General features: G+C 51.3%; 2 protein-coding genes and 1 long non-coding RNA gene across 13 annotated transcripts; all 3 read right to left on the reverse strand.

Moving 5' to 3' along the window:
• Positions 1–75: 75 nt before the first annotated feature.
• Positions 76–1816, reverse strand: LOC122383627 (sphingosine-1-phosphate phosphatase 1-like). Its single transcript, XM_043370254.1, has 2 exons — positions 1628–1816; positions 76–1279 (listed from the first exon to the last, which is right to left on the reverse strand). Exon 2 carries the CDS (start codon positions 1222–1224, stop codon positions 862–864), a length of 363 nt encoding a protein of 120 aa, XP_043226189.1. The 5' UTR covers positions 1225–1279; positions 1628–1816; the 3' UTR covers positions 76–861.
• Positions 1817–2789: 973 nt separating this feature from the next.
• Positions 2790–5327, reverse strand: LOC122383628. The gene is made up of 4 exons (XR_006256869.1): positions 5224–5327; positions 3973–4810; positions 3526–3689; positions 2790–2808 (listed from the first exon to the last, which is right to left on the reverse strand). It is a non-coding gene; the product is annotated as an uncharacterized LOC122383628 (long non-coding RNA).
• Positions 5328–5887: 560 nt separating this feature from the next.
• LOC122383654 (poly(A) polymerase type 3-like) lies at positions 5888–20934 on the reverse strand. 11 transcript variants are annotated; one of them, XM_043370306.1, is made up of 15 exons: positions 19865–20934; positions 14070–14240; positions 13738–13866; positions 13326–13455; positions 12821–12925; positions 12526–12676; positions 12093–12304; positions 11426–11631; positions 10874–11044; positions 10460–10560; positions 10127–10254; positions 8418–8520; positions 7854–8000; positions 6805–6924; positions 5888–6476 (listed from the first exon to the last, which is right to left on the reverse strand). In XM_043370306.1, exons 2-14 carry the CDS (start codon positions 14228–14230, stop codon positions 6809–6811), a joined length of 1860 nt encoding a protein of 619 aa, XP_043226241.1. In that variant the 5' UTR covers positions 14231–14240; positions 19865–20934; the 3' UTR covers positions 5888–6476; positions 6805–6808. The 11 variants fall into 11 exon arrangements, with proteins under 11 accessions (XP_043226241.1, XP_043226238.1, XP_043226236.1 ...); XM_043370303.1 differs by having other exon boundaries at positions 8418–8510; positions 19865–20029; XM_043370301.1 differs by having other exon boundaries at positions 8418–8510; positions 19904–19968.
• Between the last annotated feature and the right edge of the window lie 220 nt (positions 20935–21154).

A 21154-nucleotide genomic window follows, 5' to 3' on the forward strand; every position in this document is an offset into this window, starting at 1 on the left:
TCGACACTCTCGAGTCACCGGCGCTGTGCCAAAGTTTCCCTTAGGCCTGCGGTACTCCTCTCGACCGACGTGTCGTCCATCCCAAACAGCGTGTATTCCACGTCTTGATTGCACTGGAAACATTGGCCATCACAGGAACTCGGACAAAACAGCAAACAGCTGCAGCCACACACCCCACTGCACGACGGGATATAGGCGTTTGGTGACCGTGCGTAAATGTGGTGAATAAAGGTGCAGATAGTGCCCGCCATTGGAATTATCGATAGTATGACGAGATACAGATTGTAGAATGAAGAGCCCTGCGGGCAGCTCGTGCTATCCCTGTCAGTTGGGGTGCACACCCGCGCCGCCCTGCAGGCCGCCGTATCATCGTTACTGCGTGATTGGAGACCGGACCCGGTACGCCAGCAATCACGGTTGGTCTCAACTGGTGCGCACACACGCACACATACACAGCTGCACACACATAAACACACGCACCCGTTCGTGAGAAGGAATACGGATTGAAGATGCGATTCATATTTTAAATTTAACTTATACATATTTAAACATGAGCATGCAGGATAATTTTCACTAAATGATTAGTGCACGTTGAGCGACAGCGGTAGCGCGCAGAGGCCCATGAAGCCCGCAGGCTGCAACTATGTGCTGTGCATATCCGTCCATCGCAAAGTGTCTCTTTGGGCATTGCCACGAGTTCTCGATGCGTCCACAGCTGACCAAACCAGGCACTGTACCCGTGAGCAGTGCCGACGTGTCATGGCAACAATAGTGCCCTTCACTCGATCCGCGTCCATCGCACCGCGCGCCCTCGTTCCCGCACTCTGCGGACGCCAACCGCGTGTAACCAGCGCAGCGTGGCTACACCTCCGTGTAGAACTCTGGCCGCTCGATGCCGATCAGCCGGAACACCAGCGGAGCTGTGTAGATGATGTCAAACCCGACCGCCGCGTACGTCATGAACTTGTAGCTGAGCTCGACGATGACGAACTGGCGCGGGCTGACGTTGGCGCGGCGCAGCGTCACGTCCTGCTGGTTGAGCCGCAGCAGGGCGCACACGGTGGCGTACGAGAGACTGCGGAAGATGGCCCGGGTGGCCAGCACCGAGCAGAGCCCGATCGAGCTGCGCGCTAGCACCTGGCCCCACATCTCGTACGTCGGCCAGATGATGGCGTAGGGCGGCGCCGAGCTGGCCGCGCTGATCAGGTGCTTGCTGTAGTTCATCCAGGCGCCGCTGTAGATGCCCAGAACCACGGCGCAGATGATCACCGTGTCGCCCCTGTCGGAGGCAGAGAGGGACTTTAATAACAAGGGTCGCATCGGATACGGTGCGGAAGCCACTATAAATGGCAGCATGTAGTTATTGCAACACACGATCAACGGAATAAATAAACGTCATCCAACTGGCCGATCCAGTGGTGCATCTGAACAGTGTAAACCACGACAGCCCAGGGAAGGGAACTAACCTGTTAAGGTGATCATCAAAGTCAAAATATTCATATGTCACTCCAACTACTGACCAACCAATTTATGAATCCAAGTGACCTATTCCGGTGTTAACAAACGAAAAAAAAAACATTTCTCGCTATCAAACCAACTAACCTGTCCACCCGTCATACTCACTCACCTGGCCGGTGTCCACGTGTTGCCCGCCGGGTACAGCAGCACCGAGAGCGCGATAACCGCGCTCAGCGCGATCGGAGAGTAGGTGTTCGTCACCAGGTACTCGTCGACGGCGTCGATGTAGGGCAGGATCAGACAGCAGAGCACCAGCACGCCCAGAAACAGACCCGCCAGCACGTCCTGTCCGAGCGGGAGGGACGTGACACAGGTGGGAGGAAAACAGATTAAATACGGCCAAGGGCGTACGATTAGACAGCGGAATGTGTCGAAGAAGGGGTGACGATTTATGGATCATACCTCTACTGTGCAAAGGCAAAAACGATTACGTTGGGTCAGAGGTCGTTACGTGAGGTCAGAGGTCACCCGAATGTTATCGTGTTTGCCTTTGCACAGCAGACCCAGCCCCCCACAGCGGCGCCAGGGCTACCTTCCGGTGCGGTGCACGCAGACAGAGAAGGGAGATCGTGTTACGCAGTATCTCTGTTATCGGCAGGCGCGTCACGAGCCACTGTCGATCACAGACGTCTCCGGTTACCGGGCAAGGTCGTCGCCGCTCACTGGGCAAGGCCGCCACTCCTCGTAAGGAGCGGCGGCTCCGCGCCCGGTGGCCCCACGCACGGCTACGGCACGCCGCGTGGTCGACCCCGCCGGGTGGCTGATAACGCTCAGAGACATTCACTGGGCGGTACGCGGCGGCAACGGTCCCGATTATAACACCACTACGAACTAAAATATCTCTCGCAACCATATGGCCAGTGACCGAATGGCATTGCAGACATGCAGCATTCCGCATGGGCATTCGAATCTGCCTTACAGAAAAAAAAATGAATATAACACATGCAAAAGCTGCAGACATGCGAGCGTGTCGTTGCGATTATCTTACCAGCACAGAGTGCATGCCCAGGTAGAGTCGGCTTCCGCACACGCTGAGACACCAGAAGAGTGCCGGGATCACGGCCAGGATCACCGGGTACTGCCGAACAAAACACGAAAATGAGGTGCAATTAGTGTCGGGATCACCAGGTCATCACCAACAAAACACCGAAACGTGGTGTAACCAGCGCTAGGATCAGCGGGCACTGCCGAACAAAACACGGAAATGTGGTGTTGTTAGTGTCGGGATCATCAGGTACTGCCGAACAAAACAAGGAAATGTGGTGTAGTTAGTGTCGGGATCACCGGGTACTGCCGAACAAAACACGGAAATCAGGTGTAATAAGTGTCCAGATACTGTAGTGCAGAAACACAGATACCACCTTTTGTAACCTATACTTTGCGATTGGTACTTTATGCTTATACTTAGTTGAGTAGCAGACTGTGAGAGGCCCTGGCCTGGACTCATTTGTTGACAAAATAAGTGCAAAAGGTACAAGAGCAAAAATAGTGGCAACACACCCCTTTTTCAGATGAGCGTAAATAGGTTATTGTGCGGTGCTCAATCACCCAGCCTCAGAGCCCAGCAGTGTAAGGCCAAGTGACAAGTGATCCTCAAGTGTTGTTCATTTCTAAGAACAGCCAGGATAGCCCTGACCTTTGATCACTTATTTTATGTACCTATAAACTGGAGGTTTGAAATTCTCAAATCAAATTGAAATCGAATTCTTCAATCAAATTGCAATAAAAGGTCTTGAATTGTTCATCAAAGGAGCAGACATTATGACTCACACTGGTGACCTGAAGCTCGTTGTCCTTGACCTTCAAATTTGAGGTCAAAGGATGGGGCTAGGGCTACCACATTTCCCCTACTTTTTACATTGGCTGTGTAGTGTGTACCCAACTCCCAAGTTGATCCAAGGGGTTTTGAGTTGCTAGAACCAGTCTGCTGTAAACTGAAGGAAAAATGAAGCAATTTTCACCACGGAAGCAATGATACCTAAGCCACAGACACAGACAGCCACTTACTTGATAGCGCTCAATGGTAAATATTGAGAGTGCAGCTGGCATTGCAATCCCAATCATGGAATGTGTAGAGGGAAATCCATACTCCAGAGCCCACTTCTTCTGCACCCGTATTACTGGAGGACACGCTGGACGTGGTATCTTCAGGACATCCTTCATGGCCTGCCCTAGAAAACATACAGATGACATGAAAATTGGCAATGAAGGTATCATGAGCTTAGTGACAGTGTTTCATGTCAGAGTGCAATGAAAATGGAACTCCAAAGGGATACATAAGCATTATATTAGCATGAACTGAAAGCTACCTAGCCTGATAAAAATGAAATAGTATTTAAAGTAGAAAATGAGAAATTCCTAATGCTCAGTCATGACATTAGGGAAGATTATGGTTCTTAGGCATTATAAAAACAAACTCAAGGTTAAAACTTGTTTAAAATGCAGAAATCTTACCTATATACATGATGCCATACCAGACTAGAACTGCTCTTCTTCCAACAGCTCCATCAATATTCCAAAACCACAATGGGAAAAATGTTGCATAAAATAGTTCATCACCAAGAGCACTTCCAAATACAAACAATGCATGCCAAAATGGCTTTGTGACTATAAAATCTCTTGTCTCTCCATCAGAGTCTGTGTACTCGCCTTCTGCTGTCATGCTCTGAAACAGCAAAGCCTTGATTTTGGATTTTCCTGAGCCTGCTGAATCGGACCCAGAGGTTTCATCATCACTCCCTTGATTTCCATGTGTGCTGCTGTTTTCAACAAATCTCTTCACAGCTGCACCTGACGGCTGTTCATCATTCAAGGTGGTCGTCTCCACATACTCATCCTGTCCGTGACTGACTGGGCTTAAGTCACGGGCATATGATCTGCCATTTCTCTGATAAAACTTTGGAGCTTCAGGATAAGATGTCTCTCTAATACCAAAGTAACGTTGAAATCTTGACACCAAGTATGGATCTTGGAGGGTGTCGATCACGTTCCTCAAATAGTCCATCACGCTGATTCTGATTCAAGATAATGCTTGCATCCACTTAGATTTCTAACACAGCATTGCAGGCTATTTGTATTATAGCCTTGAGCTGCACCTAGTATTGATAGAAAAGCTTTTCTACAACTCAAGCTAATTCAAATTGAAGCTGAGTCCCCTTCTGGGAAAATTGTCTCGGTCTTAGTTGTTGTTTTTTCCGAGCAACGAGCCCTCTTTGTTGAGTGTTTGCGCAATATATGTCTTTACTGCGTCATATATGGCTGAAAGTGGAAGCACTTTGCTGCTGCCAAATCCCTGCAAAAAATCGCAACATCAAAAAAATACATCGAAGAACCTTTGCAAATGAAGCTTTGGATTTCACATTATGCAAATGATTGGAAAAGACGTGCGCGATGTATGAGGAGAGACAAAACTATGTTACATATATGATGAAATGAAAAAGACAGGTACGAGTAATGTGAGCCAAACGAATCGGGACGCTGAGGCCTGAAGGTGGTGAGCCAGTATGAGACGGGTGAGAAAATCCCAACATGAAAAGCTCAAAAGTAAGTACGGATGAGCTAGTGGGCTCTTGGTCTTAGTCCATGCCGGTAAGATCATTGAATATTCTTTTCCATGGAGTCCATTACAGTGCTTCCGACAAATGATAAACAAACTGAAATCCGATCATTCATCCGTCAACTGTCAAACAAAAATGCAATTCACACCAGTCACAATTGGCCGTCTCTGTCCGCGCCACGCTTACGCTAATGTTGGCGGTGGCCAGTTCTGTTACGGCGCCTACACGCTGCCACCAGCCACCGACACTGTTCCACGGGCGCGGAGCACGACTGACCTGCTAGCCGCGCCGGTCGGCCCGCCGGGCGACCCTTGCCCCCGGCTCAGACCACCTGATAGCAGCGACGCCCCGTCCCGCCGCGTGTCAAATCAATGCGTGTCAAGCATGCATACCACTGCGAGGGTCTCAGTGTCCTCGGACGCTTCCGCTTGAAACGTGTGTTGTCACGGCTTTCAAAGTTTCGTAGATAATAGCGAAGTTGAATGATCGTTACCTACGACATAAAAAGCACAAGCACGGCAGCATCTGCCGTAAGACGTGATCTACGAGACGGCTCATCTACCCACTGAGCCGGTGGCAGCACAGATGTTGTCAAGCACGGTGCCATTGCGCCCTACCCCGGTTGGCCGGATCCCCACATCCGACCGCCGACCATCCCACCTCCTATTATCTCCACTATACCCGTCCCGTTCTCCACATACGATAACGACCAGATCTGTGCTCGTCCAATCCGTTTTACGTTTCGTACTGATCGTTATCTCATCTGCACAACACTAAGCTGAACTTCACAAACACATCTCTCAAACGCTCGGTCTTCCAGATAACTTTATTGGCGTCTATTGTTTGATACGGTCTGCGGCCGATAGGTGATCCGAAGTATGAGGCGAAAACGAAACGATTGGTCTGCGAATGGCTATTTACAAATGTACACCCTTTCCACATAAATATCGACTTGCGTACGATAGAAACAGAGCACTGCCAAGCACCCCCACATGTAAACACACTGCATTCATTCACACAAAGACTCGCATTTGTACAGAACAGACAGGAAGTCAGGTACGTAATATGTGAACGAACCATCGTTTTTTTCTTTTCTTGTTTTTATGGGTTTTTTGCTTTTCTAATAACTTCTCGATAAGGAATGTTGGATGATGCGTTAAAAATCAGACAAAGGACAGGAATCAGTCTCTCGCTCACACACACTCACACCACACCTCACTGGTACACATACGTCACTGGTCGGCACGGGAGGCGGGCCGCGCGGCTCGGCCGGTCTCCAACGCTCGCGCTCCTGCCTCCAGCACCATCGGGCGGGCCGGCGGAGCGGGCTGCGGCGCTCCGGCAGCGTCACCGCTCACCGTCGGCAGAGACCTGCAGCGGCACCGGCGGCCGGGACGACACCTGGCGGCACGGAGCGGGGGGGGGGGGGGGGGTCAGCACGTCAGCACGCGGCAGATGTCAGCACGACACGGTACGGCATGGAGAACGCGTCAGTATGTCTGACGTAGCACATTACCATGTCAGACGTCAGCAAGTCAAAGCAGTACGGAACAGACGTCTGTACAATACACAGCAGCGACCGCGCGCACAGCAGCTACGAGATTCTCTGGCACATCGAGCGATGCTGACTTTCAACGGAATCACATGGCATGAGTCGTGAATGGTAAACGTCAAGTATCAAGCACATATTTCATGTTTGTCTGGCTTATGTATCCGGCAGTGAGCTGACCTGTTTAATGAGCTGCGAGTCGACAGTGGCCGAGCCGGGCGCGGCCGGGACAGGCGCCGTCTGCACCGTCGTCAGACTCGAGTTGGAATCCTCGTTCGCGAGCCCGGCCACATCCGCTGCCTGCGTGCAGCAGATGTCGGCATCATCAGTCAGTCGACACGGCGGCCAAAACGCAACGCCTCGTAACGTCCCCATACATACAAACACTGGAGGGTCAGAACTCGGGACATCGCCGTAAAACACAGACGTATCACCGGAGGTCACTAACTCCCTCACTGATATACAATCATCGAACAATCGAGTCCCGCACCGATAAGCGAACACTGGGTAATCAAATTCCTCACGGATACGTGACATAATATATCGGAAAGTCGAATCCTCTGCAGTCTGCGCGAGCATAAAACATATCAGCGTCAGGCCCTTATCAACGAAACAACAAAGAACGGCCGAGTTATCCAAAACAAAAACAAAATGGGCCACAACGGTGTAGTACAACAAAGAGTGCCATCTTGACGTGAATCAGCAAACCACTGAAAAACTGTGCCGCAATGCGGTAACAGGAAATTACTTGAAGACTTTAGACTTTATATCGGTAAATTATAGTTATCGAACACCTTTACTATCATTACTTACCAGATGGGGGTGAGCCACCTTGCTGAAAACATTATTAGATAAAAATAGACGAAGCACAAACTATTCATAAGTAAATGTTTGCATTAAAACTCAAAACACAAACTAAGACGGGTCTAAATAAAAAATCGTAAAACCTTTTTCCTCGAAGTCCAGTAGCTTCCCTAATCCCTATAAAAAAAAAAAATATTTGAAAAAAGTATTATACGCGATACAGGCGTACGATGGTTTTCTTTTTCAAACTTGGGCCATTTATATAGTCGATATTTGACAGTAAAATGAAGCATATCAACCTCACAAAGCAACTGCGCACGAGGAAGCATATCAACCTCACAAAGCAACTGCGCACGAGTCAGAACGCACAGAGTGCATTGCACACCCCGCCCCTAGCGCGTGGCTGTGCCCGCGGCGCCACTCACAGAGTCCGTGGTGCGCGACTTTTTCGCCAGCGAGTCCGGCGTGCCGCCAGCCGTGCCCGACTCGGAGGGTCGCTTGGTGCGCTGGCCCGCCGGCGTGGGTGAGGCGCCGTTCGAGCCCGCAGACGGGAGCGCCGCCGCCGAGAGACTCTGCCAGAGGGGGGGGGGGGGCAGACGTGTCAGAAGGGACTCCAGCCGGCAGGACAGATGTGTAAGACAGACCCACCAGGATAGCATGCAGTGCAGACCCAGAACCCAGTGCCACCCACATCGCCATTCCATAAAATACATGCCATGCTAGGAGCAAGCTGACGAGTACAAATTATGAAAACAGCGATTTGGATTTAGTGCAGTTAATAATTCAGTAGCTGATCATCGCGATCGCTGATGATCGCGCGTGAAAGGCTAGGATTGGCTGAATAGGCGGAGGGGTGCTCGAACAAAGGAGCCCGGTTCGTCGCGATGGGATGTTTGTACAGCACTCAGCAGTGATGCAAAAACATCCTCCCCGATGGTGGCCGATGTGTTTGCAGCGCCCGGCCGCCGGGAGGGCGGCCGCGGACCGACCTGGCGTCGCAGTCTGTGTTCGGCCGTCTCCCCAGGCCGCACCAGAGCCGTGTCGGAGCGCGACTGCAGGCGGACGGCGCTGCAGCGGATGGCCTGCGGCGGCCAGCAGGCCGGCGGGCGCACCTGGTCAGATGGCGCCGCCGCGGCGCGGCGCGGCGCGGCACGGCGGGCGGACGGAGGACGGCCGCCCGCCCGCCGCGCCGCCGCGGTGGGGGGAGGTGCACGAGCGAGCAGGCGGCGGGCCATGCGGGCAGCGGGACGGACTCCCGGCGAGTGACAAAAGACCGGACCCAGCACCCTCACCGGGACAGTGCACAGGGATGCCGCCAAACCGCAATTACCACAATCATATAAAAGGCATAATCCACGGGGTTACGCATAAGGGTTTAAGGGTTTGTGTATAAGGGTTTCAAAAACAAGAGACGATGAAAGAATAAAGAACCGAATCCGGAAACGTAATGGGGTATTTACACCGACTTCATAACCCAAGTGATCGTAGCATTCTCAACAAATTCACCAGAATTAGACAAGTATGCAAGCAGCGTGACAGATATTTACAAACACAGTAACATTTCACCAGACATGTAAATATTTGTTAGAGCATAAAGCGAGTCCCACCAACAAACATGCCATCACAATTCACACAGCAAGCCATGCCACGGGAAAGTGCATCTTTGAATGATGAATTCAAAATTACAGAGTGCAATTATAAATAAGCTTGTCACAGTGTGGCCAAATTGGTTTAGCGTTAGGGGAGGATGTATCATTAGCGTTAGGGGGAGGATGTATCAAAAAGTCGTATTAGGATGTCTATTAAAAAAAAAACTCGTCTTCAGTGTCATTTTAGGTGCAGTTTTTACAAGTTATGTGAAAAAACTATACCTGACGTCAAGCTCTGGTGGAAAGTAAAAAAAAAATCAAATATTGTCAATGAAAAAAAAACATTGCAAGCGCGACAGTACAAGTATGACGATGTGAATCGTACATTGGAACATTTTTAGTCTTTATTCCTTCACTAGGTATGCTTTCACAACAAAAACGTTGTGATGTGATGATGTAATTTTAGAATTTCTGAGGATGTCATTATGCTTTTCATTGGGGGTGACTTTCCCCGCAACATCACCAATTTGGCCACACTGGCTTGTCAGATGGTGAAGGCTTTCAACAGATTTAAATGAATCGATAAAGATCTGTGCTGAAACACGTCATGCACCTCCACCCCTGACTTACAGCTCGACTTATGTGAGTTTCAACTCAAGAAACTCAAGATGTAGGCTAGGAAATTTTCATGCGCTTCACATTAAGAATTTTAGACGGTTTTTGTATCATTTTTGCGAAGTTTGTATAATTGTGAAACATTGTGAAACACAGTGATCAAGGTCGTATGTGACCGAAAGCTTTGTGTATTTAAAAGTAATTTTAAAATAAATATTGGTTGGTAATCTTGAGTTTCTTGAGTTGTCGTTATCCAACTGTCATGGATACTTTACAATTATGTGAGTTTGGGAGAAATCCACGCCATGATTTAGCATTTGAGCATATGTCCCATTGTCCAATCATGCCCTACCCAGTACCTATCTCAGCTGATAGATCAATGATTTCCCTGGATGACCCCAAGCATCCCCAAGCTATGAAGACAAAGGCATTATTTTACTGACAAGGAGCCGGGCGGTGTAGGCCAGAGGGCGCCGTCACCGGGCGCCACCTACCTTCCGCATGAGCTGCAGCGTGGCCGCCGGCAGGTACTGCACCAGCTGTCTCCGCTTCACGTACTTGACGTCCAGCTTGTTACCCTCCTTCATCTGCTGTTTGGCCGTCGAGTAGGCCTGCTTGTGCACTGGACAGCGGGAAGACAAGTGGTCACACTCGGCTTCGTCGGGAACATCAACGATAAAAGCAATATCAGTTCCCACACAACTGCGTCACCCACTTTAACATGCCTCGCTTATTTCTTAGATTCCGTTGACTGCAATGGTTAAGCGAGCACATTACGTTAATCATGAGGTATATCAGCTTTGACTGACGCCGAGCCAGTAACCCACCGTGCTCAGTGAAGTTCTGAATCTCGAGCGTCAGATCGACGTTGAGGTGCTCGGACTTGTTGAACACCAGGCCCAGAGCCCAGACGCAGCTGTGTGCTCCCCTGGAAAACGGACACACAGAACAGCAGTCAGCAATCAGGCGGAACAAAACCACCACAATACCGCGGATGCCTTACAAGATCGATAGGCGGAATGTGCAGTAGACGTGCCGTACACCAAGCATTCTGAATGATACACCTCATAGGAGAGTTGGCCCAAACGTTCGGCCGCGCCCAGCTGACACCTGCCACTGTAGACGGGAAGGGGGTGCGTGACGGCCTGGGGTGACCTGGCACCGAGGTGACCTCAGGACCCAGTGTAGACAAGCAAGGTGGACCCAGTAGGGGCGCTGGGCGGCGCTATACGTTAACGTACGGCGCCGAGTCGGGCGGCGGCGGCAGCGTCTCCGGGTTCACGTGCACCAGGCTGATGTTCTGGTTGCGGTCCAGCGACGTGACCAGGTGGCGGATCTTGGACTCGACCAGGCCGCGGAACTCGAGCAGGTCATCCTCGGTGTCCGCAGACACGACGATCATCAGATAGTGCCTGGAGAGGACAAAATCACCAGTTTAGTGTCTTTGAAAACAAGGCTAATGAACAGATCAATTTAGTTCACCAGCAGTCAGCATCCTGTGGAAATTATGATCGCAGTCTACTGGGAACGTAACCTATCAAGCAAAATAGCTACAAAAGTGCAAACATTCTGAAAAAAACACTTCTTCTTTTTCGCAAATGTCACGGCTAAAATATTGCACTCGGCTTTCATTGTGCTGTGTTTTTTTTTCTCTTCAAAATAACTACGGCTTGCGTATGACACGTGGAAAAGCGTGTGAGCATCTAGTACCTACAACTAATCCACCTCGAAGTAAGCTGGCAAATAGCTGTGTTACGATCAAAACGGAGCACTGTGTCCACTGTCCAGCCTACCTGTACTTGGCGAAGAACGAGTGCGGCTGAAAGAGGAGCTCCCAGGGCGACGAGCTGTCCAGGATCTGGTTGGTCACCGCCAGGCCCGTCTTGAACTCCTCCGTCATGACTGTGCGCGTGCTGTTCGAGACGTTGAAGGTGGAGTTTTGCTGCGGGTACGCCGGTGTGATGATGGGCATCAGGTGGAACCGGTCAGACACGTTCACCTGAAAAACGACGGATCCGCCGTCAGACATCGTTAACTACGGCCGCCACTGGCCAGGTCCTACCCAGACTTCGTCATGGCGGCCGACTGACAGCCCCAGCAGCGAACACTGCGCCACCGCAGAGAGGTCAGACATCGCCAACTCGTCCGTCCGCAGGGCGGTAGCAAAGCCTCAAATACTGGTCTGATCAGCTCCGGGAAATATATCAAACTTTACCATATTTACGAACTGTGAAGGAAGACCATGTCCTCGCTCCTATCAAATACAATTATTGCGAATGGTATGAGCAATGAGCGCAGTTAGCTCCAATGCCAATCGTCGAAGCCAAGTCCACATAATATTTCCCACCACATATTTTTCAAGCTAATGCAGACCAGCCTGTCCCCTAAAAATGAGAATTTAGACCCGAGGTGTACATCGTGCATATCACCCAAATATACCAAATAGTAAATAGCACTAACCCGCGGGTCCCACACGGGGAAGCCGAGGTTGACGTTGTCTGGCTGCCGCAGCAGTACCGGCTGCGGCCACTCCCACTGGCTGAACACGAGGAAGAACTTGTTGACGATGGTGGAGGGCGCCGCGTTCGGGTACAGCTGGCACGTCCGCGCCACCAGCATGGCCCACGACACGCCGCCCAGGTAGCCCAGCACGTTACTGTAGATGCCGCGCCCTGCCGAGAGTGATACAGTCAGTCAACTCATACAACAACGTTACCCGCCTTATGTTTTCATCCGCATAAACAAACGTCTTTTCCGGTAATGCCAAAAGACCTCACTTATTTCTCATTAGAAAAGCACGCCGTACTATCACATCAACTGCCTTGGATGCTATACAGTGCTACAACCGTGTCCATTCTCTGTGACATTAAGCCTACCGGCATCCCCATCTTACGTTTTGCCCAGAGTTTGACGGCGCGCAGAGCCAGTCGGAACGTCTCCACGTTGGGCACCAGCCTCAGAATCTCGTCCGTCACCCGGCAGCCGTTCAGACTGCGCACACACTTCTGGTCCAGGTTCTTCAGCAGGTGGTCGTCGCGAAGGTCCTGGGGGGAAAGGAGGGAATTTATATCAGCAAGTGGGGTAGGAGCGACTTAACAGTGAGGGCACTAGACTTGCTAAACATGCGAGTGTTCATATCCGCCGCAGAAAGACATAACGCAAGCCGATAAAACGACGGGAGTACCTACCATGTCATCGGGGATCTCTTTCAGTGCCAGGCGAGCGAACAGCATATCGATCTCGATGCCGTCAAACTCCATCTTGATGACGGGTACAAAGGCGTCCTCCACTGCCTGGTGGGCAGAAGAAACTCTCAATGACAGCTGTGCAACAGCAATGGCAGTAAACATCAGATGAGCGCCCACAACAAAAACCGGTGCTGTCTTGAGATCAAGGTTTGGGTAGCTGATATCGTAATGAATAACAATTTATTATGTCTGGGATGAAAACGATAAACTGCTTCATGCACTTATTTAAAAAAGTGTTTCATATTAGAATTATTAGAATTCTAAATAAGCTGCCAAGAAGAAGCTTCCAACAGCATCTAACCAAACTTGATATGGTCAGGTTTTTAAATGGGAAAACAGCGATACAAAAAAGACACCATCCAGTGGTAAATCGGCGTGTGGGAAACTGAACAAACACAGCGTTCTCTGCCTGACGATGGCGCCCTGCCCAGCACCCAGCACCCACCCTGAGGTCGGTGACGCCCGGCGTGTTCCGCAGCAGCTCCAGGAAGCTGGAGAAGTAGTCGGACCGCTCCACGTGCCGCGGCGCCACGCACAGCGTGTCGATATCGGCGCCGCGGTTATGGACGCCCAGTCTGCGGCGGGGCACCGGACAGCGCAGTCAGCAACAGCGAGCGGCGCAGCCGGCGATCATTGGGGTACAGCTATTATAGGTATCATATACATAATGGCTGGGCATTCAGTAAATGTCATTAGACCTGAAGACCCAGTTCTCATCAAACGCTCAAGTTAACAGTTCATGTGGTTGTAAATGAATGACAGAAGAAATTAAGGCAAAAATGGCCACATCGGATAAGAAAATCAAACAGATTCAGTAACTGATATCCCAATTGGGACAATCGAACTAAATACCATACCTGTAGGACCCGAATGTGTAGATCTTGCCTCCGACGGTGTATGCGACGCTTTCTGGCATGTTTTTGGCTATACTCACATCTCTGATCCACATTTTTACTAGTGTGTTGAGCTTACTAAGAACCTCGAGCCTGAAACAGAACGTAATGTCTTCATTCAACTGCGCACACAGATCTATTACAGAGTTGATAATCAGTGAGGAAGATCCCTGCAGTAGTGGGCGTTCTCTTGCACGGGTCATAACACACTACCAAACTGTGCACCATCATCTCTGTGCCAGCTCTCACCATCGGCAGTACCCATCGGTGCTGCGGTGTGGCGTCCGAGAACTCACCTCTGGTGTAGCTCGACGTCAGCCTCGAACTGGTCCTGGTCCCGCAGGAAGCTCTCTAGCTCTCGGGACTTCTCCAGGTCAGCTGGCTTGGCCGGCGCCAGACTGATGGCCGAGGTCATCCCCAGCGTCTTCTGGGACTGGTTCTCCGATCCGCCCCACATGATGTCAGTCCTGCCAAAAGGTGGCAGGTCACATCAATGGCAGAAAGCCATAATACTGCAGTGAATCGATTGGTGTATAAAATGATAAATGTTCAATGACAGGATAACCACCTCATGCTATAACAATATAGCACTGTTGCAAAACCTGAAATATTTTGTGCATACAAATCAACTGCATTACTAGACATGCTAATGCAGCCTTATAAACCAAGCATATAAAGTAGGTAGACCTCACTTACACCTCACCAAGCCTGGGATGTCAGGCTAGGTGTGGCACCCAGGCCCAAGGTAAGGAGGCTTTCCTAGGTAAGGATATTATACCCTAGGTTTTTCACCTGTTCAGCTTTGACAAAGTATCTAGCAGCATTCATGCACAGTAAATGCTATAACCAGTAAAACGCCTTTTGGGCGAAGAACGAGCGAGCGAGATAGTGAGCCCCGCACGTGCGGAAGGGCGAGAGGGTACTTCCGACGGGCTTGCGCAAAGCACCCTTCTAACCGGTCTCTAGCGGTGTACCAAATTTGAACGCAATAGGCCCAGCCGTTCCTGAGATCTGGAAGCGGCATTCTGCACGTGCGCACGTGCAAAGGGAGTCCAAACTGACTTTTGCACGGCACCCTACTAACTGGTCCCCAACCGTGTACCAAATTTGAGCGCAATCGGCCCAGCCGTTCTCGAGATCTGGAAGCGCCCCCTGCACGTGCGCACGTGCAGTAGCACATTAACCGCAACACATGGGAATGCATTGCCTGGTGGGTGCCTACCTGTATGCCAAGTTTCAGCGAAATCGCCCCAGTAATTACCGAGTTATTAAAATGAGAACAAATTTGACACCTCTTATTGTTGTATTTTGTACGTGCACTGGGGCCTGGGGGTGACCCACATGCATCGAGAGCAGGGCTGCGGAGTCGATGGATTTACGGCGACTCCGACTCCGGCTTTCAAAAACCAACTCCGACTCCGACTCCGACTCCGGGCAGAAATGTCGACTCCGATCGACTCCAACTCCCGACTCCGACTCCGCACACCTGGCAGGGCTGCGGAGTCGACAGATCTTCGGTGACTCCGACTCCGACTCCGGCTGGGGTTTCCAATATCGACTCCGACTCCGACTCCGGTCAAAACTGTCGACTCCGACCGACTCCGACTCCGACTCCGACTCCGCAGCCCTGATCGAGAGTATCCTATTTTTGGTAGAAGGGATGCTGCTATCCTACAAAAATTACCGCAAGTCAATCGCCCAAGCGGCTGCTGAGATACGAGCCTCTCAACATCACTACTTTTGCAAAACAGCTTGAACACCCTTGACTTTTCACGTGGCACGTGCCACGACGGTCACTGAGTTGTATCAAAAGTAGTCCATTACGGGGTAGAAGGGATGGGGCTACCCAGCAAAAAAGACCGCAGGCCAATCGGTCCAGCGGTTGCTGAGATATAGGTAAGCCTCTCAAAAGCGTTACAGGCAGGGCCGGGCCGGGCCGGGCCGGGCCGCTCATACTGAGATTTTTCCGTTATATTGAAAAGACTCACTTCGCTCGCTGAGCTCGCTCGTAATGATTAGTCCTCTACAGCTACACACCTGTTAGTCATCAAAGATATGATATCTTTCAGTCTACATCTTATCTGTACAACCCAAAATTGGTGCAGAGGGGGACCAGATGTGACACAAAACAAATAGGTAGGTACCTAGTCTATTTCTTACTACTCTAAAAAAGTTGCAAATACATTTGTGCTGCAATTTTTATTTTTAAGTGACTTATTGACCAACCATATAAAACTGTCAAACCTATCGCCTTAACCAAACTGGCATCTTCCTACAATGCTTGACCCAAAGTTGGACCCAAGAGCCAAGTTGCTATGTGCCCTAACCCCAGACTGGAAAACATTCATACACTACTCCAGACGCCCGTGAGACCCTCATGCGCCGAAATTTGGCGCAAGTGATTTTGCGCTGAAATTTCTGCATGATTTGTGTCAAAAATTGGGTGCTTATTTGCGTCAAAATTAAGCCACTCTTATATAAAGCACATGTGCACATCTACTGACCGAGACTGATTCACGCAAATACAGACGGCCGGCTATATCAACCAGATAGAGCGTCCCGGGGCCTTGGACACTCCTATGTTTGAGCGTCTGAATAAGTTTTTATTTACACGGAAACCCAATACCACAATACGCTTAGCGCACTGTAGCGTCGTGCCATGAAGCAACGCCCTTTGCCGGAAATACCGGGGCCACACAAATCGGCGGAGCAGTGTGCTCCAGGCTGACGGGCGCCAGCAAGGGCCGGGCGGCGGAGCAGCACGTGCCCCGGCACATCAGCCTCTTCTCGGCACACGGTGCAGAGCGCCGCGGGGCAGTGCGCACCGCTTGTCTGGGCACTCCTGGCATGCCTCAAAGGGGAGACGGCCGATCCGTTGCAGGTACTGTAGCGAGCGGCCCCAGTGGCTCGGGCCCCGCCCTCATCTGGTGCACTGACACGGCGTCCTCTCGGTCTCTCCAAGGATGGGGAGCGGCGGCGTACTCCCGAGGAGTGGCTTGAATAGTGACTCAGACCAATTGTCGCGCCATTGACGCGAGGCCGCACAATAAACCATCCGGATCAGCATGCGGGCGTCAGAGGGCAGGGGGGCCGCTTGTTTCGCCGCGCTTTCATTCCCCTCGATACCACGGTGGGCAGGAACCTGACTGCTATATCACTTCACGACGCCCGGCGATGTTCAATAAGGCCTTTCATGCCCATCTCTGCCCCGAGGGTGGAGACCTCACCTGGGCGGCTGCTCCTCAGCTGAATAGACTCAGGTCGGCTCACCAATTCGGCACTGACGACCGCCCAGGGACGTCTCCTCCCAAACCCTCTCCAGAGCCGCCCGGAGGGCGAATGTGCTGCTAGATTGACCAGCGTGCCAACTAAATTCTGTGACCATCATTCGCCAAAAATTATGCAAAAAATTATGCCATGCGCCAAAAAATTTGGCTCCCGCCATGTGCTGAGTTCGGGGCAAGCAAAGTTACGCCGGACGTGCGCTGATATTTTTGCCGCAATCCCACCACTACGCTGGACATATTTGGCTTAACATGTATTTATTCCAGTCTGGCCCTCCCTAACCCAAAACAACAAAACAACTAAATCTTCACCCACATCCAGCTGGTCTATTCTCAGACTCTGCCACTGCTTGGGGAGGGTCTGTTGAGCCCAACTCAAGATCTCGGAAAGTAGCCAACTATTTTTTGAAGTCAAACATCATTCTAAACGCCCCCATCCGTGGCGTGGCCGACCCCAACATGTCCCGATTCCCAATGCCCGCCCAATGCTGCACATAATTTTCTTGGACGATTATGCACCAGCGCAGCAGTACAGCATGGTGCCAAATTGGAGCCTACGCTGCTACATGGGAATTGCACATCGTGCATCAGCATAGGCTGGGACGCCTTCGCACCAACAAAGTCGTCCAAATTGCACAACAACCCTCTAGCAAAAAATGTCTGTACATTGATGCATAAAAGATGTAAGCAGCTTTTAATCAAGTTGCAGGGTAAGCAAGGAGTGGGAAAGTTAATTCTTATATATCACAACAGCTTCATAAATGAAGATAAATTTAGATGCACTTGTAATGATCTATTACTTGTTGCCAATCCATGAAACAAGGCAGAAGGCTGCACCATTAACTGCTGTTTCCTATTCCTTGTTACAAAACATAAAATGGCTGAAAATCGATAAATATCACTTACCAACAACTAAATACACTGGCGGTCGCAGCCGCTAGCAAAAGGGGGGGCCAAAGTCACACTCGCGGGACATAACATTTATCCGTCACCGGAGGGGGGGGGGGGAGTGATCGGCTAATTTTTTACGTCCAGCATGACGACGGATCGGTGTAGCATATGCTGGAAGATCGGGCACGCGGATGCATGACCTTACCACTATAAAACAATTCGGAAAAGTACAGATACCTCTTGCTTTGAACAAGCATGTGAAACCCAGAGAGCATTTTCAGACTATGACATTTACCAATAGGTATAGTTGTGTGGCGGCGGGAGAGAGTTGGTAGACCGACCTCTGGAGACCCCCACAGGTTCCTGGTTTTCAAAATTATTGGCATCTGAGGGCCGTGCGCGACTTCTGCGGGGCTTCGCAACGGCTCTATTGGGGCTCACTCAACCTGCCTAGTCCTACTGCTAAAAAGACTGGCCCTGAGCCCTAAGGACTTCATCAGTCACTGCCAGCCCCAGGACCCATACCGGCTCATGGGGCCCCGACGTCGAAATAGGAGGGAATCTGCGCGGGACCATCCGGACGTAAAGTAACCTCGATCAGGACCAACGTAAGGCTGTGCAGGAGTCTGCGTGAGCCCTGTGATCTTCAGAAGCCCACCCATGTATGTTTTCACTTAGAGGCCAGTTTAGGGCCCTCAGAGACAAATACAGGGCCTGCAAACTGCAAAGGCCAGTGGTTTGAGACCATCAGAGACCGAGTTGGGCTCTCAGAGGCTAATGTGGGTCCTTACTCAGTACAGGCCAACATGGGGCCCTCAGAGGTCAGCGTGGGGCCCTTAAAGACCGGCATAAGCCGTCGTTGGACCCCAGAGGCCAGCAGAGAGCCCTCAAAGGCCAAGATGGGCCCTCCTCAGAGGCCAATGCAGGCCCTTAGAGGCCGGCATCGGGTCTTCAGCAGCCAGTGCGAGGCCCTCATTGGCACCTAAATCTTCGTCTTGGGACACCAGAGACAGAAATAAGGCCACCAGAGACCGGTGTGAGACCCTCGACGCCGTTTGGGACCCCTGAGGCCTGTTAGGGGCCCTCATAGGCCAGATGTGGGACCTAAGAGGTCGATGTGGGCTCTTAGTGGTCAACGTGGGCGCTTGACCGCCGCTGAAGTTTCCTCAGAGGTCAGTTTCGGGCTCTCAAAGACCGGTGTGGGAGCTATATTAATAGCTGGGCGTGGGATTTTTTAGCCTCATGACGATCGAATCAGGGCCAGGGCCCCATATACCTATGGGGGCCCATCGGTTGCTTGAGTGGGAGGGGGCAAATGATATGATGGCCCCCTTTATGTGCCTAATTGGGGGGGGGGCATGGCCCTGATGCCCCCCCCCCCGCGACCGCCACTGTGTACACATTACACACAGGCCTCTGAGATTACATACTAGCTCATGCAAACTCTATGCAGGCCCCGGAGGTCCCACGCTAATCCTTAAGAAACCAAGCCGGCATACGGCGTCACCACCGGGCTTCTGAGATGCATAGCACCACCCATGAGGTCTTACTTTAGTGTCGTAGAGCCACGCTCATTTGGCAGGGCCCACCCGCCACTACCGAAGAGGGTCTCATTACAGCCATTGCTGGGCCTACGAGAGCCTCAAGTAAACCCACGCTGATATTCCATATAAGATCCGGCCATACTCGTGAACCGGTGCCAGCGACGCTGACCGCCAAATTGACAGAATGCGAAACTGAACCCACTCATGACTGAAATTCACGTCCTTTGATGGCTCAAGAAAGAAAATGAAACATACAAAAAGCTTTTCTAGGACTTTCGTTCGATTTGAAAGGTGGGGCCAAAAGATAGTATGGCCCCACCTTTCAGCACCAAAGGGGGGGCCATGGCCCCCGTGGCCCCCCCCTGGGACCGCCAGTGACTAAATATGTAGAAGAAAAATAGAATATCGTACAAAAACGTGCGCCGAAACCCCTTCCGCCGCACAGATTCACAAAAACAAGGCAGAGTTCTACCGGTTCTACCGAAATTTCTACCGGAAATTCAACCGGCGGCTTTCACTCAAGGTTGACGAAATGACGTTCGTGAAAAACGCAGCAGTTGAGTATTCGCTAGCGAGCTCAGCGCAGAGCAGCAAGGGCCATGCGATCGTGCTGTCCTCTATATACCGTGCTGCTGTCTTATCTAATTTCGACGGCACACCCCCGGCTTCATCTATAAAGTGACAGTTCGCTGCCAGCACCTATGGGGGTGGGTAAAAGGGACCACGGTGGACATCCATCTGCTCCGGGCCTGGCATTGAGACAGAGACTATATATGGCCTTGGGCACACTGCCCGATGCCGACACCGAATCGATCGCCGACCCCGCCGACCAACCGAGAAATGTCCGCCGGTTGCAACGGCCTACACCGTCTCGGCCTGGAAGCTGTGCCAATGAAGAAGGGCATCGCACGGTACGTCCTACCTATAGATCGCCTTGCGTCCTACTGCACTGCCCGCGCCACTGAGTCCACTGAGTCTGTGGGGCCGTCTCCTCTCACTGGGCAACGTCGACGAAATCCAGGGGCTGCGACGCAGGATCACGTGGTGTCCGCCTAGGCCGCTGGATACCGCTCGTACAAGAACAGGACCGAAAACCCACGGCGCCGAGGACGAGAGGAAAATAACCAACAACAACAATAAAATCTGTAGAAACTTTTCCCTTGTCCCCTCGCAGCCTTGCCTGTTGTGTTGTGATTACATTCAGATGAGAGCTTTGGGCTTCATCGCGCTATTCATATGAATAATCGTGGTCTCCATTGGAACGCTCCACTTACACACAAATATCGAGATGTATTTGCACAAAGTCATGGACATCGATAAGTGGCGACACTGGAGCACGCTTGCATGGGAACGCACGTATGATATATACAACTGCGTAAGCGCGTCCCTGCACGTGTCATGTGTGTATGCGCACTTCACGTTCGAGTACACATACAAGCGTGACATCTTCCTGAGTGTCGACCTTTCCACAAGTCCGAAGGAAAATAGGCACGATTCATTTGCTATCAGCACACTGATTCAGTGATCATCCCTGGTGTTGCCGGGACAGTTCTCCCTGAGGTCGCGTTCGTCGTCGTAAGCACAGCCGCACCAAATGCAGTAGAAGTGCGTTCGGCGGAGGTAGTCGGTGAGGAGCTCCAGCTGATCGGCTGGTGAGAAGGG

The sequence above is a fragment of the Amphibalanus amphitrite genome, unplaced genomic scaffold (genome assembly GCF_019059575.1).
Source record: "Amphibalanus amphitrite isolate SeventyFive unplaced genomic scaffold, NRLGWU_Aamphi_draft 000169F_arrow, whole genome shotgun sequence".
NCBI lineage: Eukaryota > Metazoa > Arthropoda > Thecostraca > Balanomorpha > Balanidae > Amphibalanus > Amphibalanus amphitrite.

What these genes read in the sequence shown, in the direction of transcription:
- LOC122383654 (XM_043370303.1), bottom strand. Translation starts at nt 14,230, where the DNA reads ATGTGGGGCGGATCGGAGAACCAGTCCCAGAAGACGCTGGGGATGACC. An exon ending in AAGAGATCCCCGATGACATG is followed by an intron (nt 12,677 to 12,820) that starts GTAGGTACTCCC and finishes CTTTCCCCCCAG; the next exon opens with GACCTTCGCGACGACCACCT. An exon ending in CCGCCGCCCGACTCGGCGCC is followed by an intron (nt 10,561 to 10,873) that starts GTACGTTAACGT and finishes TCCGTTTTCCAG; the next exon opens with GGGAGCACACAGCTGCGTCT.
- LOC122383627 (XM_043370254.1), bottom strand. Translation starts at nt 1,224, where the DNA reads ATGAACTACAGCAAGCACCTGATCAGCGCGGCCAGCTCGGCGCCGCCC.